This window comes from Phaseolus vulgaris, chromosome 9 (genome assembly GCF_000499845.2).
Source record: "Phaseolus vulgaris cultivar G19833 chromosome 9, P. vulgaris v2.0, whole genome shotgun sequence".
NCBI classification, from domain to species: domain Eukaryota; kingdom Viridiplantae; phylum Streptophyta; class Magnoliopsida; order Fabales; family Fabaceae; genus Phaseolus; species Phaseolus vulgaris.
The window spans coordinates 36,426,458-36,448,049 of record NC_023751.2 but is presented as its reverse complement, the minus strand read 5'-3'; the positions used below and the strand labels follow the sequence as shown (position 1 = coordinate 36,448,049).

General features: G+C 34.8%; 4 protein-coding genes across 4 annotated transcripts; 2 read left to right on the top strand and 2 right to left on the bottom strand.

Annotated features, from left to right (window-relative positions):
- Positions 1–193: 193 nt before the first annotated feature.
- Positions 194–2,140, bottom strand: LOC137822609 (cationic amino acid transporter 5-like). Its single transcript, XM_068627517.1, has one exon. It carries the CDS (start codon positions 2,064–2,066, stop codon positions 294–296), a length of 1,773 nt encoding a protein of 590 aa, XP_068483618.1. The 5' UTR covers positions 2,067–2,140; the 3' UTR covers positions 194–293.
- A 2,571-nt stretch (positions 2,141–4,711) lies between these two features.
- Positions 4,712–13,645, top strand: LOC137821329 (protein PLASTID TRANSCRIPTIONALLY ACTIVE 14). Its single transcript, XM_068625877.1, has 13 exons — positions 4,712–4,907; positions 4,990–5,148; positions 6,331–6,468; positions 6,693–6,818; positions 7,008–7,136; positions 7,827–7,916; positions 7,999–8,149; positions 8,998–9,107; positions 10,381–10,452; positions 11,938–12,043; positions 12,144–12,341; positions 12,933–12,975; positions 13,072–13,645. Exons 1-13 carry the CDS (start codon positions 4,854–4,856, stop codon positions 13,148–13,150), a joined length of 1,455 nt encoding a protein of 484 aa, XP_068481978.1. The 5' UTR covers positions 4,712–4,853; the 3' UTR covers positions 13,151–13,645.
- Positions 13,646–14,694: 1,049 nt separating this feature from the next.
- LOC137821762 (pentatricopeptide repeat-containing protein At3g57430, chloroplastic-like) lies at positions 14,695–17,433 on the bottom strand. Its single transcript, XM_068626508.1, has one exon. It carries the CDS (start codon positions 17,384–17,386, stop codon positions 14,738–14,740), a length of 2,649 nt encoding a protein of 882 aa, XP_068482609.1. The 5' UTR covers positions 17,387–17,433; the 3' UTR covers positions 14,695–14,737.
- Positions 17,434–17,930: 497 nt separating this feature from the next.
- Positions 17,931–21,252, top strand: LOC137820935 (uncharacterized). The gene is made up of 8 exons (XM_068625281.1): positions 17,931–18,288; positions 18,359–18,508; positions 19,585–19,761; positions 20,037–20,128; positions 20,213–20,277; positions 20,431–20,533; positions 20,675–20,785; positions 20,942–21,252. The coding sequence occupies exons 1-8, from the start codon at positions 18,186–18,188 to the stop codon at positions 21,071–21,073; spliced, it is 933 nt and encodes a 310-aa protein (XP_068481382.1). The 5' UTR covers positions 17,931–18,185; the 3' UTR covers positions 21,074–21,252.
- The last annotated feature ends 340 nt before the right edge of the window (positions 21,253–21,592 follow it).

Below are 21,592 nucleotides of genomic sequence, written 5' to 3'. Positions count from 1 at the left end.
CATGATAAAAGTAAACTCTGGATTTAAAAGGGTAGTGATTAATTCATACACTTGTTTTTAGATTAACAACTGTTAATAAACAAGGACTTTTTTAAAAACAGTTTTGGTATTTTATTTTAAAATTTTGTTTTGTTAATGGTTGGGATTTCAAAGTTTTTATTACAAGATTGTCAAAGAAAAAAAGAAGACTAAGTTCCATGAAACAACTATACAAATTATTATACATGTTTCCAATAGTCTCAATCTAGCACCAAATATGATTCAGAATACAAACAGATGAGGATACACTTTATCTATGGCCCTTCATTCTTGATGGTTTCTGTATGGTGAAGTTTTGATTGCAGCTTTTCTTGTTGATGAGCCATATCATAAGTTGCATGGAGACCAAAGAGAAAATAGTAGATCAGCATTACCACTGTGCACACTGCAAATCTTATGAAGGCATCATACTCCAAAGACCCCATGAGGAAGACATTTGTTGCAATTGACAAAGATGGCAACCATGGAACAAGTGGAACACCCCAAACTCTTGGCACCCTTTGCTGAGTCAAAAACAGTGACATTCCTAGAGTTGCCAAGAACCAAACAGGAATAGTCACAGTGTATCCTAACCAACCATTAGGCTTCAGCCCCCAAAAGGCTGAAATTCCTACTGAGGAAGCAATAATGAGCACCAAGAAGATAACTAGCTTTAACAGATTCTCCCTTGGTGTCACCCCTTTCACATAGTACCTCCTCACCAAAAGGGCAGCAGATATCATCATGAACACAAAGAGTGTGCTCACAGATATCAAGCCTGACAACACATCCAAGCCTGTGAAAAAGGCTATGATGGCACTTGCAATGGTGATCAAGAGTGTAGCATTTATAGGGGTTCCTGTCTTAGGGTGCACAAGAGCAAACCATGGTGGGATCATGTGGCAACGTGCAATATGAGTAATATAGCGTGCCTGTGACAATCTAGCCACCAGAAGCACTGTGGTCATCCCCTTCAATGCACCAAAAGCTACCACATATTTTGCCCACTTCATTCCCACACTCTGAAATGCAATTGAGAAAGCAGCACCAGTGTCTATCTCTGTGTACTTCTGCATCATGCTCAGTGAGAGTGCCATCAAGCAATAAATCACTGTGATCATGGACATTGACCCAATCAAACCTATTGGAATGTCCCTTGATGGATTCTTGGTTTCTTCAGCCATGGTTGCAATACTGTCAAACCCTCCATATGCAAAATAAAGAATTGCTGCAGCCTGAAACACCCCCTTAGCACCATAAGGTAAAAAGGGTGACAAATTTGATGTGTCTGCATGAAGAAACCCTGCAACAATCACAAATATAATAACAGCAGTGTTAATGGCAGAAGCTATCCAATTGAGAAATGAAGTTTTTTTTGTGCTGATCATTGTGATCACTGAAGCAATCACCAGAACCCCAGAAGCTATTGGGTCCAACAAGTTGTACCCCTCTTTGAGATTTGTTTTAATGCGCAATGAATTCTTTGGACGGTTCAAAAGGTTTGTGAAGTAAGAAGTCCATGATCTGGCCACTGCTGCACTTCCAATTACACTTTCAAGAAGAATGTTTCCAGCTGTTATGAAAGCAACAAAGTCTCCCAATTCAACTCTCAGATAAGCAAATGAGCCTCCTGCTGATGGAACTTCTACAGCAAATTCTGTGTAGCAGAAAACAGAAAGCATTGCTGAGAAGCCTGAGGCAACATAGGATAAGACAATAGCTGATCCAGCATGGTCATGAGCCTCTTGACCAGTGAGCACAAAGATTCCTGCTCCAATCACTGCACCAAAACCGAACCATATCATGTCCCACCAGTTGAGGCAACGTTTCATGTCATGCTCACTTTGTTTCTTGAGTTCTTCTGTCTCAGTGGCATCGTCTGATCTGCTGAAGAGACGATCCTTAAACCTTAGCCATGTTTGTGAGAGTGCAGAAACGTAGTTGTTCCAGCTTTGGAAGGACTCCTCCGGCAAGAAATCTTGCTTGCTCCATCTCCAATACCCTCTTTGAGGCTCGGTCCCATCACTGTCTCTTGTGCTAGTAGCCATTCAAAATATTGCTTCTTTTCTGAAGCTACTGAGTAGATTTGAGTGGAGGACTGATGATAAGCAGATATTTAGAAGTCCTGAATAGAGTCCTTCTTGCTGTCTTAAATGCTTGCCTGTTGGTGAGGAAATTTCACTTTCCATCAACTGTTTTCAATAGAAGAATGGCCACATCACATGGTATATAAGAGGGTGTTCTACTCTTCCCTTTATGATGCTGAATTTTACATGTAACATTTGGAAACACAACTTACATATTCTAGAGTCAATTTTATAGGAAAAATTAAAAAATTGAAGTTGTTTAATGTTGGAGATCTCACGTGGACTAGAGATTAGAGCATTTCATACTATATAAGTGGGTGCAAACCTTACCTTATAAGCCAGTTTTATAAGCTCGAGTTAGACTTAAAGTCCACTTTTTAATATGGTATCAGAGTCATCTTGAGTCTATTCTAGCGAGAGTTTATTGGTCTTATCAAGCCACCCGCTATCGAACTGTTATCGACCACTCATAATATGTTGTTTCATGCACGAGTTGTCACTTTCGGTGTGAGGAATGAGTGAATGCAAATCTCACTTTATAAACCGATTTTACGAAGTTGAGTTAGATTAAAGTCCACTTCTTAATATTTAAAAAAATAACTTAAAAATGTAAAGTTTGCTTTTATCTTTATGTAATTGACACAAACATGTGAGACCTTTTGAGCAGATAAAACAACCAACATGTCTAACAAGTATTTAAATTACTTCCCAATAATTGAAATAGGCCATGTAAGACTTTCCAAGGGTTTAATAGTGTAAGATTCGACAGTGGAATGAGTATTTGATATTGGAAGAGAACTTACCAAGAGTAAAAGCGACAGCATACTAAAACTATGTTGGGATTTTCGCCATGTCGTTATCAAATTAGAAATTAAGGCACCATGTCTTTGGAAAAAACAATGAAGTTGTCACATTGTGGAAACTAACATGAAAATTCCATCATTTATCACAAATTTCATTCTAATTTAGATCTAACTGTTGTTTGTCTCCAAATTCAGAGAGCATTAACATAGACTAATTAGAGTGCCACATACATTAACTGATATGAAAATTCTATTGATTCTTTTCTTATCACTGAAATATCAATCACTGTCCATTGCAGCATGTAGCTTACTAGTTATAAGCTTGCACAAGTCAACACCATTAAAAGATAAACCTATCCCTTCCTTTTCCATGTGCATTCTTGGATAAATTGTGTCATCTATTTGTTCACATTTGATATATGCAGTGTTTGCTTTAGAAAATAATGAGATTTTGCCAAGGAAAATCTTGTGTTAGATGGTTTTAATCTATACATATTTTAGTTATAAAAGTGTGTCTAACTAAAACTAAAACAGCAAGAGTATGTTGGAGAAAAATTTATAAACATTTTTAGCGGAAAAAATTGAACCAGAGTGAATTTATTTTTCCACAAGTTAAAATTAAATTATCTTAAAAATATTTTTTTTAAAAAGTAATGTGAAATAGCTTTTATAGATTAGTGTATATGTGTAGTTTATTAACAAATTGTTTTTTTTAAGTATTTTAGAGAAAATATTTTGTATGTGAGATTGCAAGAATGGTAAATAAAGAAAAGTGAAGAGTTGGTTGATTGAATTGGAAAAATTGGGACGAGTTTATCATTTTCGCTTTTTTATATTTTGAAAAACATAATAATTTTATATCTTTGATTGTTATGGATGCCCATATAAAGTCATATCGAGTTTTCGCATATAAAATTATTAAGATAGTTTCTTAAATATTAATTTCTTGCATATTTATAAAAACTCTTTATCCTTTAGAGTAGATGTTGATAGCAATTAATATCTCAAATTTATTCATTCCTTAAACATGATAATACTAATCATTAATCGGGATTATGTACTATGCCTTCTATTTAACCTAATCGGATTTGAATCAAGTGAAATCTTTATTTATAATATATTTATATGTTTTATTTCTTCTTAAATTCCTGAAAATAAAACACAATTGAGAATAAATCATTTTTATTCATCTCATAATCTAAAAATATGTAAAATAATTTCAATTAATAAATTAGAGGATTTGTATTTTAATATAAAATATTACTGAATTATGACACTTATTTTATTTGCGTGATACAATACAATCTATAGAATGATGATATTAACATATCTTTAAGAAGCAAATTGGTAATAAGAAATAAGTTTTAGTAACTTATATAAAAACAACTGAAAATTACAAAGGTTTATATAATTTTTTTAATTTTAAATACTAATAGTATCATAACATGCTACATGATCTAGTTGTTTACTCAAGTAAATAGTAAAATATTATAGCATATGGTTTGAAACAATAATTTAAAACAATGTGTAATTCATTAAATACTAAAAAAATAACCCAGCATAAAAATATACTCATAAAAAAGAAAATTTTACAATAAAAAATCCTACTAAAGAAAACAAAATTATTAAACACATGCAGAAGTGTAAAAAAGATAGAACAGTGAATTTGGTGCTTGAAAATATAGCAAAGTTTCAGTTTAATTCGAAAATAATAATAAAATAATAAAATTTAAAAATATATTTTTATATTCATATTAATTTTTCATTTCAATATTAAAATGCAATTCAATATCTATTATTATTATGATTAAAAGTGAATTTACATAAGCTGGTGGAACCAAAGAGTGGATAACGTTCTCTCTATTCATATTGTTCTGCTCTGTGTTGCTGTCACTGAGCTCACATGCTTTAACTTTCTTCTTCTTCTTTCCATTTTCATTATCCAATGGCTTCTTTTCCTCTTTACCAGCCAACCCACTCCATTTTCTCCAATACCCAGGTTCCAATTTCTTTCCTTTTTCCATCCATTTTCTGTCTCTTCACTCTCCACCACTTTCCAACATTGTTTTCTTTCTCAACAGGTCAAGGGCTTGCACTTGCACGGTGGCTTTTTCTGGCGACCCACTTACTCCTTTGGGACTCTTGCTGAAAACAAAGCACGACCCATCAAAGCTTTGGTTGCTAAATCCTCATTTCCCCTGTTTCAGCCTCCCCAAGTTGAAGAAGAGTTACCGTCTGAGGTAAATCCCATTTTTTGTGTTTCCTATTTTGCTCCTCGCTTGTTTGCAGTTGGTTGTTGTTTTGATGGTTTGGCACTGACTGACACCTATGAACAGTCTGTGTATGCTGTTTCCTTGATTTGATGTGCTTTAATGTCCTCAACACTAGAGCATGCTTGGATACAAGAACCATTTTGTAGTCTTATGTAAAAATTTAGAAAAGTAGTTTTTATAAATGAGATAATCTAATTTTAACTTTTATAGAGAATCTCATTTCACAAGCATTTTTCTCTCATATAAGTACTTATGGAGAAGCTTGTCAAAATATACCTTAGTCCATCATTTTTGAGAGGTGAGGTGCATAAGTTGATTTAGCTAATACGAGAAGCTCAATTCATTTTACCTTTTTTTTTTCTCTTGTAGAAGTGATTAGAGAAGTTTATCGAGATAAAACCTATGTAATGCTTTTTCTGTGACCAGTTAGATTGTGTTTGTCTTTATGCATGTAACAAAATGGATTTAAATACTGTTATATTGTATATTCCAACTCCATCCATATAGTTCATGACTGTTATTAAGAAGTTGATATAGATACATGTGCATATTGAGATTAAGAAAAGTAGAAGAATGTGGGAACAAGATAGGGTTTAAAGTGAGAAGCAAAAAAATGTGGCAAGAAAATAGGGCTTACACTGAGAAGCAGAAAAAAGAGAGGGAAAATAAGGGTTACCCCAGAAGCAGGAGAACCTGAAAAAAAGATGCTGGGAAAAGGTGAAACTCAAGGGAGAGAAGTTTGAAATGGAGAACTACAGATGACTATGACCATTGGAAATCTTGATTAACAAAGTAGGGGGAATGGGCTGGAAACAAAATTGATCGGGAGCTGGGACATTTCTAGTTAGAACATTGTTTTAATATATATTGCAAACAACTAGGTTTTAATATATAGTAAATAGATTTGATACTTTTATGTTCACAACATTTAATGCCTTACAGTGAATGTTGTTTGTATAATTTGTTTTTTTTTATGTGTATAACTCTTAATTTGGTAAAGTAAGGGTTGTTTCTAATTTGATCTGCTTTTATGCATATTGAGACTCAATATCTTCCTTCTTGAACGACCAGCCTTTGAAAGAATTCGTCAAGGGGCTTCTGTTTGATGAAATGTTTCTTTCTTTTTTGTTAATTTATTTGTTCCTCTAGTTGGAGCCTGTGGATCCTGACTTCTATAAGATTGGGTATGTCCGAAGCATGCGAGCTTATGGAGTTCAATTTAAAGAAGGGCCAGATGGTTTGGGTGTATATGCTTCCAAAGATGTAGAACCTCTTCGTCGAGCAAGGGTGAGTGACTTCATTTAATATTGCTCGTTGCCACAAGTGCTGGTACATCTCTTAAGCTCTACCAGATTTTTAGCCTTTTCCAATCGCTGGTAGTGGAACAAGGGAAAATGATTGCACATAATGTCAACATCTATAATTTTTGACATAGTTATTTGTATAATATCCATTATGATTAGTTTTAGTATCTTTCTATGGATGATTTCCCTAATGATGATGTTGGGCAGGTTATAATGGAAATTCCTCTTGAATTGATGTTAACCATAAGCAAGAAGCTCCCATGGATGTTTTTCCCGAATATAATTCCCTTGGATCATCCAATATTTGATATTATTAATTCGACAAATCCAGAGGTATTTGCAATTCTCCTCTAAGTTCATTGGTTCATAGTAAGATATAACCAAATTTACTTGGTTGTTTTGCTTTTCATGATAAATACGTATGTAACATGTCACCCTTTGTTTTAATTGTTGAACCTGCTACAAAAGTAAAAGATGTTCTGGTCATCTGCCTAATGTAATTTGTGCAAATCTTTATGGCAGACAGATTGGGACTTAAGGTTAGCATGCCTTCTCTTATTCGCATTTGACTGTGAAGGCAACTTCTGGCAATTGTATAGCGACTTCTTACCGAGTGCAGATGAGTGCACTAGCCTACTTCTGGCTTCAGAGGTGTGTGTAAAACAAAATGGATTTAGATCATTAAACCATTGTTAGATTGGGGAATTCCATTTTTGAAATTATTACTGATCAATTCTTGATATCAAAGGGAGATCATGTACACAGTAGATGTTTCAATTCCCATTTAAAGAGCTATTTCAAAGTTTTCTCCTTTAAAGTATTTTGATGAGCAGATTCTGTGTTGAAGTTGGACTATGTTGTAAGACCAGGAAAAATAATTATTCTTATTACTATTAGTACTAGTTCTATCATGTGTTACTTGCCTATTTTCTTTCTGGTGTTCTGCGTAGATTTTGAGGGACCTTTAACTTGGTTCTAATATTAAGATATTTGATTGGTCTACACAAAAATTAGGTTGGAGCAGCGTAGTCTAGCAACTAATTTTACTACAGATTGCACTTAAATAAATTTAGTTGCCTCCATTTACAAATATTTGTAATTTGTAACTCGGGTCATTATTGGTTTCTATATTTTGCCTTTTTTTATGGCAACCTCAAAGATAACATAAATTTTGGTTGAGCCACAAGATACATATAAAGTCTTAGTTAGCTTGGATTAATCCCTTGCAATTTTAAGATTTTATTGTATGCATTGACACATTTGAATTGCTTTATATTGGAACTTACAATAAAGTTTTAGTAATAGTTTTATGTCATCTCATATATTGATCTGTATCACTAGGAAGAACTTTTGGAGCTACAGGATCCCAATCTTGCTTCCACTATTAGAAAACAGCAACAGCGAGCCTTAGAATTCTGGCAAAATAATTGGGTAAGGTTTTATTGATTAGTTAGTCTTTCACTTTGCAAAAACTTATGAAGTATTCTTAACAAATTGTGTTAATCTTGTTTAGCACAGTGATGCACCTCTTAAAATAAAGCGTCTTGCTCGTGATCCACAAAGGTTCATTTGGGCAGTAAGTATTGCACAGTCACGATGTATTAACATGCAAACGAGAATTGGTGCTCTAACTCAAGACGCAAACATGCTGATTCCTTATGCTGGTGAGCTCAGTTCACCCTAGTCTGACTAAATATTATACCTTCATTTCATGCAGTCATATAGTCAAAGGGGTCTTATATCTTTGAATTTCGCTGAAGTTCTATTTTCTTCAGGACTTTGTTTATTTTGATGTCATTTGTCTGTTTCAGGAGAAAGTCTAGAAATTGGAAAAATATAAAACTGGAAAAATAACCATACAAAGGCATCTTTCATTATTATAAATTTATAATAGGAGTATACATTACGAAGGACGACTTAGAAAATTTTGCTGTTTGAGTTTTTCAATATGCATGGAATAGATTTTTTTCTCTGCATTGCATAACAAAGCATCAAACTTTGAGAAGAAGAAAAAATTGTATAACATGTATAGTAGTCTTGGGGGAATTTATTTCTTTTCTTTTTTTATTTGTGAATTTTAGATATCAATAGAAATGAAGTTTGTTGAGTGATTGGAACTAATATTATGGATTGTGAGTTAGCTTTGCCCTTTCATTTTTTCAATGGATTTCTTTTATATTAAGTTTGATTTTATTTCTAGTTCTAAATAAATCTTTATCCATTCCTTGTCATTGTTTAATTTTTTCTTCATATTGTTAGAAATTAGAACAACTGTCACATTTTTATGCAACAAATTATACAAGTGAACAAACACTATTAGACAGTCCTTGAAATTGTCTTTTTCTTTTTATATCAGTTTTGTCATCAGAAAAAAAGCAAAACAAAACAATATGGTAGAGGTAAAGAAGTGGGCAAAAATTTGTAAAAGTTTATTTGTTTATATTGCATGTGGTGGCAGTGTTTATTTTTCCAACTTAAAACTAAGCTCATTGATTAGCATGTTACTTTTCAGATATGCTGAACCATTCATTTGAGCCAAATTGTTATTTCCATTGGCGTTTTAAGGACAGGATGCTTGAGGTTCTCATAAATGCTGGACACCGCGTTAGAAAGGGAGATGAGGTAAACTATTTGATTCTTCTGTGATAAATATGTTCGATGTATTTAAAGTTTATTGGAACTTCTCTTAGGAAACAACCTTAATTAGTATTGCATGTAAATTATCCTAATTGTTTACTTTATACAGGTGTCGTTTATCTCCTATTTATGATCTATTTTTTATCATTTGATTGTTAAGGAATAACATTTTTTTTATCTTAATCTTCCAATTCTGTTCATGGTAGTTGGGGATACCTCCTTAATGAAGTGGTGATTATATCAGTACACTTGGGGATAGCTCTTCAACCTTTGCTACTCATTACTCTAATTATCCAAGGCATATGCTTGGAACCTTCTAGAGGTTCCTTGAGAACGAAGACACACGTAGTGTGGTTTAGAATGTTATTGGACTCTAACCATTCATAGTGATGTAAAATGTTCTCCAAGGTGTAGTCCTGTAACAATTAACTTCATTTAGAAAAAAGAAAGGAAAAGAAGAAGAAGGAACAGAAGAAGAATAGGATGACTAAGCCTCCTAAAGTTACAAAGCAAGCACTCAAACAGATACAAAATTAACAGAAAAAACACATGAAAGGAAATCATCATTATTAGCTCAAGAGGCTCTGCAATCCCTTTGCATATTTGTTCAAGAAACCCCCATAACAACTTGTCAGCCAAAATGCTCATAAAAAGCTAGACGAACAACTCATCTAAAGAGGATAGCTGGTAAATGAAAATTCTCATGTTATGCTATATATGCATGCATCTAAAACAAGAAAAGAGAGCAAAGGCCCCCAATTTCTTCAGTTGGAAAGTAGGTGTAGTTGCATTTAGCCCTGCATCAAGTAAATATATGACTTAGTTACAACTTGCAATGCATCAAGTAAAGATATGATTTAATTACAACTCACTAGCCAGTTTTTGAGGTTGAATTAAGTTGAAAACCAAATTTTAGGATCTTGCTATAGCCAGAAGCACTAACTGAATGGGGAGGAGGGAAATCCATGTTGCCCTATAAAGTTAAACATCTTACTCACAAATTCATATTGATGGCTAGCATATAATCGTGTCTTTATGTTTTGTACTTATCTTTATTATTGTGGTCTAGACAATGGAGTATTATTGTTCATAAGCTTGAAATATTAATTAGTTATTTTATTTGTTAGATTGGATTCTTTTAGAGCATAAAGGCTTTTATGTTGGTGTAACTAAAATATTTGCTTCCATGTTTATTTTATCATATGTATTATTCACCAAGACATGGACATCCTAATGATACTGTAAAAAATTGTAACAGATGACAGTTAATTACATGAGCTCGCAGAAGAACGATACATACATGCAAAGATATGGATTTTCATCACCTGTGGTAATTTTCTTTCAGTTAAATCTTGTTGAATGGAATTTCTATATCCTGTATATTTTAGGGTAGAGACCCACCATGGATTTATGCATTAAATTGAGCCCATTACAGAGCTCACTGTCAACCATGCTAGAGTGTTGGTTGTTGAACCATCATGTCAGCCTTCCTCAATTCTACCTTTAATCAACATCAATAGAATCTAGCTTCTGCTTCATAGTCTTTCTAACTCTTCCCACCATGGTTATGCTGCCACACTTTATTCATTCAATACTCTCAACCACATCTTTCACTCTAACTTTAACCTTAGTCTCAAAGTTAAAAGAGTTAGTTTTCCATATGACTGTAGGAAAATTCAATTAAATTATTTTACTTTGATATAAGATTTTAACCATTCTGATATGTACTTCCATTTGCAACACGCTACTTTGTGTGTTTCTAAATTCAACACCTTTAACATGAATTTTGTTTATATCGTCAAACAATACTCAAGCATAACAATTGATATAGCAGTAAAAAATTCATGATAGTCTTGATCAGGTAAAAGCATAATGTTATTTAATAATATACAAATCAAATTATCTTTTAATTCAAAATAAAAAATTGTCTCTCCTTGTTCCCTGCAGCACTTTGAAAAGCTATACTGGCATCTTATCTTATGAATCTCCATTGCTTATTGAACCTGGTGTTAAAAAATACTTGTTACTCTTACAAAAGTAATTGGCAAAAGCGGCAGTGTATGTATATCATGGCTCACTAGAAACCCAGAAAAGGTACCAAATGATTTGCTTCCATCGTACATAGTTGACGCAGTGGCTTCATGTTACAGATATGTTTAACTTTATTACTTGGGAATGACTTAATAGAAATATCTGCTGTCAGTCTGTATTCTCTGCACAAAGGTATAAAGGAGTCCTTGATACAACTTCTAATGAAGTGAGAAAAATCTCAATATTTAGTGCTCTCATGGAACAATGATTTGATGCAATATGGGGACCTAGATTCACACAAATGCTCGTGTGATAGATACTCTTGAAGCCAGCCTTGTTGGAGGTTTGCTAATTGGCACAACAAAACCTGTCCACAAGTAGTTTTGAACCATTGCTCAGTACTTTTCACTCAGTTAAGACGCTGCTTTTTACTTCTTCAGGAAGAAAAAAACCAAAAAATAATTAAAACAAGATAGAAATTTTGTAACTATATAGAAAGGATATAAACTGAAGCAAACCAAATACGCTAAAATTCTTCCCACAAACTACGCTTAAGTCAATCACCTATCCACCATAAATCCAACCTAATTCATTCATGTTGTAAGACTTCTGAATGGTCACTTTAAAGTATGACACATGCAAGTGCTTCTTTAAAATTATTTATATTATGATTTCGTTAATTAATTTTTCCTGTAGTGAACAATTCATGTAAACTTCTACTTGTTCGGTTTATAGATCTACTGAGTTTTTGAAATGTAGTTCTCAGAGTTGCTTACAATTGCAGAATCCATGGGATGAGGTACAATTCTCAGGCAATGCACGTATTCATTTGGATTCCTTCTTGTCAATCTTCAATATATCTGGCCTTCGTGAAGAGTATTACCATAACAGTATGGACAATATGAATTTTCTTTCTAGAATCTGCTATGTTACACTTATGTCTATTCAAATTGGCATTATTTAGATTATTAATATGATATTTTTTGGTAGATGGTCTATCAAAGGCTGGCGATACTTTTGTTGATGGAGCAGTCATAGCTGCGGCACGAACATTGCCAAGTTGGTCAGATGGGGATGTGCCTCCAATCCCTAGCGTGGAAAGAGAGGCTGTGAAGGAGTTGCAAAATGAATGCCAAAAGATGCTCGCAGGATTTGCTACAACCTCTAAGCAAGACCAGAAATTGCTGGGTAAATTTGACGTTTGTAGCCTTGTTCTAGGAAGTATATACACACAACTGATTGTCATAATGTGTTATGCAATATGATTGCTTTGTGAGAATATATATATATATCATCCTGAAAATGGTGTGCAGAAGCCTGTTAAGTTTTCTTCTATATCAGTAATGCATGCGGGCTTGAAAATGTTTTGGGGTGTATTCTGGTTAACTTGGAGCAGTCTATAAATATTGCCAAAACAAGTTACAACTATACATGGTTAGAATTATATCTTCTACACAAGTTTCATCAGTTCTATGGACATCTAGATCCTTGGAACGTTCATTAACCCTGCAAATTCACTATGTATTACTTTTGTCTAGAATTTTAGTTTATGCATCTTGAGTCAATTGCGTAAATCCAATGGGCAAAATGCTCAACCACGTGTAATGGAGCTCTTAAAATTATCATTAGGTTTATAAAATAGTCATGGGTTCAAGGATGGGCTCAAACTTTATCAAAAGTTCCAGGACTACGTGACTATTTTGACTAACTCAATTTACCAAAATTTACCCAAAGCTTCATCAGAAAAGCTAATTCTTAGCTTACACATCATGATTGCAGATTCCATGACAGATGCCACGAGGACACTTGAAGCTGCAATTAAGTATGCCATATTTACATCATATAGCAGTTTCAAAAGTTTTTTTAATTTTTACTAAACCCTCTAATTATAGTTTCTCTGTGAATGCCACATATGCAGGTATAGATTGCACAGAAAATTGTTGATGCAGAAAGTTAGCAAAGCATTAGAGATGTACCAAGAGAAGATACTGTTCTGATCTCCAATCTACTAATAGAATAGTGAGGAAATTTTTTTAACACTGCGGTATAGTCCTGTTGTACCTTACCATTTTTTGTGTTGTACCTTGGTCAAGTTCTAAGCAAAGGAATAGAAAGAGTGAAAGCAAGTCTTATAAACCAGACTGAATGAAATCAAACCGGTGAGAAGACTGAGTTATCAATTCACTTGCTTGACCATGTATCGGACAGTTCAACTAGAAAGACAACATGAAACCGTTTGATGAGAAGTTAAAATCCAAAAATTTCACACAAAAGCAAATGACAGTTTGGCAAGTGTTTAAAGACGCATGACAATATTAATATTGTGAGAAAGCAAACACGCCAACCCAGAATAGTTTTGTATTTCGGGCCCACATATAAACAATGGGTTAAAGCTTCTTCTGGAATGTATCTTGATGTGTTTTAGAAAGTTTGTTTCTGGAAAACTTGTTCTGGTAAATTCAATTTTGAAAGCATCTCATATATTCTGAAAAGTTTGTTTTGATGTGGCCTTTGTGAAGAGTAAAATAATCATTTTAAAGATTATAGGATGCAAACTATGATGAAACAACAATAAACCAAGGTTCTTCAACATAGTTTTATTCAGTTAAATCATATATTCGCTCTAAAACCAAACATGAAATTAGTATCTCCAAAAATGTATTAGATCAATACACCGCCAGAACATGAATTATGGCATAGCCACGTCAAAAGTTGTCGAGTAAAGATGCTTAAAGATAGTTGCAAGTAGAGATTAAAACATTTCATAATATATATCTGAATGCAAACTTCACTTTATAAGTCGGTTTTATAAGATTGAATAAGGCTTAAAATTTACTTTTTTATATGATATTATAGTCATTGAGTCTATTCTAACAAATGTTTGTTTGGTTTGGATCTATCATGTTACTAGATTCAGTTGGACTTTAAAAATATAATAACCATTAGTTACAAATATGAAAAATTGATGAATAGAGATAAGTTACAAATATGAAAAATTGATGAATAGAGATAAGCAGTTGGACTTTAAAAATATAATAACCAGTAGTTACAAACATGGAAAATTGATGAACAGAGACAGAGCTGGGAGACTGCAATTAATGAAGAAAATTTCCAGGATTCATAATATGGAATTTTAATTTATTTTTCTGGTTCTGTGATGTTACTTAATTTTTTAAGACTTCCAACTCTTTTCTTATGTATGGATTCTAAAAGATTACTTAGACTTGATTTAAAAATATTTAATTATTATTATTGGTCACTGTGAATGACTTCTATATTAATTTTTCTGAAATACTTTTTGCACAAGTTATTTTAATAAAAAAATATTTTTTATTTCTACAATTTTAGAGTTTATTTAAGATCCGAATTTTAAATGTATTATCATGTAAGCATATTTTAGCAAGAGGATGTTATAAAACCCATATTTTAAACTTATAATTCTAGGTACAATTCCTAGAGATGGTCTTAGTTACCATGCAGTTATAAATAATCCCTTCTCTCAACTTCTGGTGGAAAAAGGTAGTTAGTTGTGAGGCTGAGATGAAAAAAATAGTAAGAATTAATATTTTAGTATTCACTTTGTTTTACCAATAATCCCCACAAGAGCAAGTTCCATTTCTGAAATGATGGAACCTTCTGACATCTCTAAGAATGATTTCCCTGTCCACAATCTTTGATATGATTTTAGTGGCAATATGGCAGTCATTGCAAACCCTAAGGTTTTTGGCAACCCTGATGGTAGTCCCTGGGAGGGTATTTAAGAGGCCAAAAGCTATTGCCAGTCTCTCACTATGCCCACACAGCATAGTTTCTTTCTCTTCATCATCAACATTGTGAAGGACACATGAAGTATCAGGCACATAGCCCTCCTTTCTCATTCTTTGGGAGAGTGTTTCAATATACTCATGAAGTTCTTTACTCTGTGGGTGTGAAGCATCCCCTGCCAAAAACTTATGAACCTCATCACCATGCTCAATCCAACTACAACCAGGTTCCTTTCTTACTCCCATTTCCTTCATTTTCTTCCGTACCTCTATTGCCTGTTCCCAGAGCCCCGCTGAGGAGTATATGTTAGACAGTAGAACATAATGGCTGGCTACATTTGGCTCCAAGACAAGCAGGTTCTTTGCTGCAATTTCACCAATTTCTACACTCTGGTGAATCCTACAGGCACCAAGCAAACTACTCCATGCATCTATTTTGTTCAAACTGGATGGCATTGTGTGGACCAATTCACAGGCCTCTTTGATCCGACCGGATCGGCCAAGCAAGTCCACAAGACAAGCATAATGGTCAGCTCTGGCTTCAATCCCATGGCTAGCTTTCATTGTATGGAATAAATGAAGGCCTTCATTCACCATCCCAGAATGACTGCAAGCAGCAAAAATAGCAATATAGGTCACTTCATTGGGCCTTATTACTTCCCTATTGCTTCCTCCTTCTGTCATTCTTCTGAAAAGCTTCAAAGCTTCTTCCCCTTTCCCATGCATCCCATAGGCCATGATAAGAACATTCCAAGTGATAACATTTCTTATAGGCATTTGATCGAAGACTATCCTAGCCAAGTTCAGGCAACCACATTTTGCATACATGTCAACTAATGCACTTCCGACAGCAACATCCATTGCCAGCATTTCTTTAATAGCATAAGCATGAATCTCCTTTCCTTTGCCTAACGCTGCCAAGGCAGCACAACCCGGAAGCACCGTCATTAGAGTTACCGAATTCGGCTTGAGGGGGAGGCTCTCCTCATCCTCACAATCATCAAATGTGTCACCCCCATCTTCTCCTTGACCTCTCTGCATTTCATGCAAAAGATTAAGCGCATCCTCGTACTGCCCACAAACAACACAGCCAGTGATCATCGTGTTCCAAGACACTATATCCCTTCTACCCATCCCACCAAATATCATCTTCGAAATTTGAATCCTTCCCATCCTGGAATACATGTCCATCAACGCATTCTTCACATACTTATCCTTCCCAAATCCCCTCTTCACAATGTAACCATGGATCCCTTCTTTGTCCAAAAACGACTCGCAACGCACACAAGCAGGCAAAACACTCGACAAAGTGGTGGCATTGGGACAAAACTCAGACTCAGAAATCATCTCAATAAACAGTCTCAACGCTTGATCATCAAACTCATTCCGAGCATAACCAGCAAGCATGGCATTCCAAACCGCCACCGTCTTCCTCCACACCCTATCAAAAACCAACCTACCCTTAACAGCCTGCTTGCAATTACAATACATGTCAACCAACGCAGTCCCAACAAACGAATTCTCAATCAAATCCCCATTTTTCAACGCATAGCAATGAATTTCCCTCCCAATCCTCAACCTCTCCAATTGAGAACAAGCTGGCAAAACACTCGCCAGTGTAACCCCATCTGGCCTAACCCCATCAACGATCATAAGGTACATATACATCAACGCTTCCTCAAACCTATCATTCTGAGAAAGAGAACTGATAACAGTGTTCCAAGACACAATGTCTTTACCATCAAACACATCAAACAATGCCTTAGCATCGTTAACTCTCCCCAATCTCGCATACATACTCACCAACGCATTGTTGGTATAAGTTCTCAAATCATCGTTTCTCAGAGTAAAAGCGTGCACTTGCTTCCCGAGCCGCGTGCCACCGCGCAAGTACGAGCACGCGTGTGCCACGCTGACCAGCGTGAACGACGAGGGCTCCACGTTTTCCGACAGCATTAACCGAAACAAGTGCAGGGACAGCTCCCACTCCTCGAACCGACACAGCGTCGCGATCATGGAGTTCCACGACACGTGGTCTCGTTCGGGGATTTCGTCGAACAAGCGGCGCGCGGCAGCGAGGTCGCCGCATTTGCCGTACATGTTGAGGAGGGTGTTAGCCACGGCAACGGAGGGCGCCTGGCCAAACTTGAAGACGTGCGCGTGGAGTTGCTTCCCGAGGCTGAGGTCGTGGACGGCGGTTGCAGCCTTGAGAACGGCGGGGAAGGCGAAGTTGTCGGGGGCTGCGGCGGCTGCGAGCATGGCGGCGTAGGTGGCGATGGCGTCGCGGAAGGAAGAGGATTGGGTTTGGGAGCGGAGGAGGTCTATCCATTGCGACGGAGAACGGCGTTCAACGGCGGCGGTAGGTGGAGGAGAGTGTTTGGGAGTGGGGATAGTGAGAGTGTGGTGATGGGTTTGGAGGGAAAAGGGATAAGGTAGTGACGGTTGGGTAAGGGTAAGATAGGAATGCATTTTCTACCAAACAATCTCAAATTTCATCCCTCTCTATAAATACTAATATGTTAAATTAAAATAACATCACCAACACATTTTCTAACAATCTTTCTCTATTGCTACCGAAAACATAAGCTTTTCCAAATTGGTCTTATATGTAAAAAAAATGTAATAAATTCTATCTAAAAATAAATAATACTAAGAAGACTTAAATACATTTCATTTTTTCTTTAATAAACTACTGAATTTTGTTTTAGATGAAAGAAAATTGTAGATAAAAAAATACTTCAAGAACCTTTTGGAATACATTTCCAAATTTAAATTTTTAGAACACTCTGAATTTCTGAAACCCTTTTCAGAATGCATTAATAGATTTTGTGTTCCTCAATTCTTTTTCTGAAATATATTTTTTGCATTCTGAATTTAATTTTTTGGAATAAGATTTTTATTTTCAAATTATATTTTTTGAATTTTAGATTTTTAAATTAGAAATAAAGGATATTTTAGGCAATAATGTGTTCAAGAACAAAAGTATTTTAGGCAATTTCACATATTTTGAAATGAGAATTTTGTGTTTTTTCTTGAGCTTCTTCATTAACATCTCTATTCCTCTTCTTTCGGATTGTAAAATTTATAACAAGAATTTAGAACACAATTTTATTTTCTAAATTCTAAAATTTAAAAGTTATTTTTTGCGTTTAAAAATACATTCCCAAGGGAAACGTGTGTAAATGTGTCGCAGATCCTTGTGGGGGTTGTTGAGTTGTATAAAAATTGTACCCTTTGTGATGGTAACTGAGAGAGAGGATTAGCAACAATGGAGTCAGCAATTCCAGCACCCAAAGTTTCAAGGCTTTTCATATACCCAATCAAGTCATGCCGTGGAATTTCTGTTTCCCATGCTCCCCTTACTCCCACTGGTATCTAACTCTTCTTTCTCTCCTTCTTTCAACTTTCCTAATGTTATTCATATTATATGTTATGTGACAGGACTTAGATGGGATCGCCAATGGGTGGTGGTGAATTCCCAAGGGAGGGCATGCACCCAAAGAGTTGATCCAAAGCTTGCTTTGGTTGAGGTTCAACTGCCACCAGAAGCACTTGTTGAACACTATCAACCTACCAACAATTCCTACATGGGTAACCTCTTCACTACATATGATTATTTTCTTGTTCTTTATTTATTTCAAATTGGATGTATGAATGAGGAATGATGGAAATTAGAACTAGCTAGAGGATAAGATGTGCTTTGAAGGAAGTGGGGCTGTCTCCTTTAAAAAATAGGAAGTTGGGCCATCTACTGAACTTGTCTTTTATAGAGATTCTTTTCATTTAACTTCTCCAAAAGTTAAGGTGGGTAAGTTGATTTTTGCTTATGGAGATGCTAAATGCATTTTAGCTTCATATTTTCTTATCATGTAAATTTATCGAAATAGATTTTGACTATACTTTGATACTGATACATACCCAATAGTTAGACTTGCAGAGCTGGTCTCTGTGGTTTTGATGCTGGTAAGGATAAATAGAATGGACAGAACAAAACCATTAAAAGACATACCCTATAGTAAATTGTTAGTAATTAGTTGGTTAGGGAGTTGGTCAAAGAAATATCTGGGTTTATGTTTTACTCATAGTAGAATTGAGAACATATTAGGATCAATTTAACCACCAAAAGCTTGCTTCTCAAAGGTGGACTGTTGCTCCAATCATTGTAAGAAAGATGTACTTAGTTCATATTCTTGACCGATTTGGGATATGTCTTTGGTGATCACTCCCCCTCTCATGTGTTAGATCTTCCTAAGATCATCATGCTTTATTGCTTGGTTCTTAAGCTTTACATTTTTGGCCTTCTTTTCCTTTTAGTCTTTATGTTATTATCTTTTACACTTCATAATTTCTTATCCGGTGCTTTGGTATCTGTCTCTTCATAACTTCATAATTTTTATTTAAGAACGCTGTGCCTGTTGGACAAATTGTAGCCTTCTGGAATGGTTGTGAGCGGCAAGCATACCATTTCATCAACCCTCCTATACTTTGTTAATAAATTCACTTTTTGTTGATTCCTCATTTGACAAATGCTTTCTCTGTGCTCTTTATTTTGAAAAATAAAATTGCAGTAGTTGAAGTGATGATGTACTTTGCTTTTTCACATGCTTCATTATCATGATTGTTTTAACATATTTTAGTATATAAATATTAAGACCTTCATATTACAGTGTTGAAAGCACCTGGGATGGAATCTCTCAAAATTTGTTTGAGTAAACAGCATGAAGTAACAGAAGCTATCACAGTCTGGGAATGGACTGGATCTGCCTGGGATGAAGGAATAGAAGCCTCACGATGGTTTTCAGATTTTTTAGGAAAACCATGTCAACTGGTCCGCTTCAATGCTGGTAGGTCATTGAAACTATGAAACCTTCAATATTAAGATAATGAGAACAAAATTGTCGAGAAGGTGATGTTACCTTAGACATGTAATGAATTGGTAGAGAACTATAACTGTTTTAGGAATATACCAACATTACTCAAAAGAACTATTAACTTGCATTGCATTGATTCATTAAGATGCATACATGTTACATTATCTGGAGCTCTTATTGTCAAACATAACTCACAGAAAGAAAGAAAAAATCATTATTATGAACCTCTTTAATGTTTCCAAATGAAGCTTCGGAAGTTAGACAAGTGGATCCTGATTATGTTGGGGGACAACATCGGACCTATTTCTCTGATGGTTATCCATTCTTACTTTTATCTCAGGTCAGTCCATTATAAAAATGAAGTTTTATTTTACTTAAATAAACTCTGATTTTCTACTCAGTATGTGACATTTATGATTTTCAGGAATCATTAGATGCACTGAATGAGCTTCTAAAGGAACCCATACCTATCAATCGTTTCAGACCCAAGTATTGATTTTTCAATTTCTGTTGTTCTAGTCCTGCAATTGTATTGTTTCATAATATTTTGTTACTAATTTATACCTGAAATGAAAGTAGTGTTTTATCTAAATGGGTTATTAAATCACATAATTGAGTGTTTTTTGCTGCTTCATTATGCAGTATCCTTGTTGAAGGTTGTGACCCATATTCTGAGGACTTGTGGACTGAGATAAAGATAAGTGGGTTTTCATTTCAGGGTGTCAAGCTGTGCTCCCGTTGTAAGGTGAAGAGTTCTTTCATAATTTTCCACATCTTATGCTCATTGGAACATTTACCTGGTGACTTGTGTTAACAACTTTATTTTCTAACATGTAACAGTAGCAGTATCATAAGCATATATAGATTAAAATGATTATGGTTTCAGGTACCCACAATAAATCAAGAGACTGGGATAGCAGGATCTGAGCCAACTGAGACTCTTATGAAAACAAGGTCTGGCAAAGTGATCAGACCAGATGCAAAAAATAAAAACAAGGTCAGACACTTAGCCTAACCTCTCATTCCAACTATGAGGTTCACACACTAGTTCTGTTTTTTTTCCTCTCTTTTTCATTCCAATCCAAACAATGCCTTAGTGAAGCTTTGGTTGAGCATTCCTTATGTTTTATTGACATGTTTATTGCTTATGCAGGTGTACTTTGGTCAGAATATGGTATGGAACTGGATGGATTCTTCTGCTGAAGAGAATGCAAAAATGATTCAAGTTGGAGATTCTGTTTATGTTCTTAGAAAGGTCTCTTCTGCAGTCGAAGCAGCTGCCTGAACTGTGTATGTAGAATCTGCAGGATTCCAATTCCACCAATTAAAATGCTGCAATTACAAACTTTATCAAATAAATCTTCCAAAGTATCTAGACTTTTAAATTTTCATCATTCTTATAAAATAATAATATACACTTTAGTTTTGTTTCTCTAATTTGATTCCAATATATATCTTTGTACACGTGTTTGTGTTTCCATGTTCTGGATTTTTAAACTTAAAATTTACACAAATGTTGTCTTTTTCATTGTTCCGCAGGTACATGTTGTCTATTCTGTCTTATAACAGACATGTGCAGACAGCTACACAAAATATATATAGAATAAGTTATATAAATTTGAAAACTCTACTTAAATAGGATTTGGTTTAAAGAAATTCATTTTAATTTGTGTTTGTATGAATTTGTTAAAAAAATACAAAGTAAAAACAACTACAGGGTACTCCCTCCATAGAAATGTTCTTCCAACTCCTCATATTTTAGATTTTTTAATCAAAATTATTATTATTATTATTAAAATGTCAT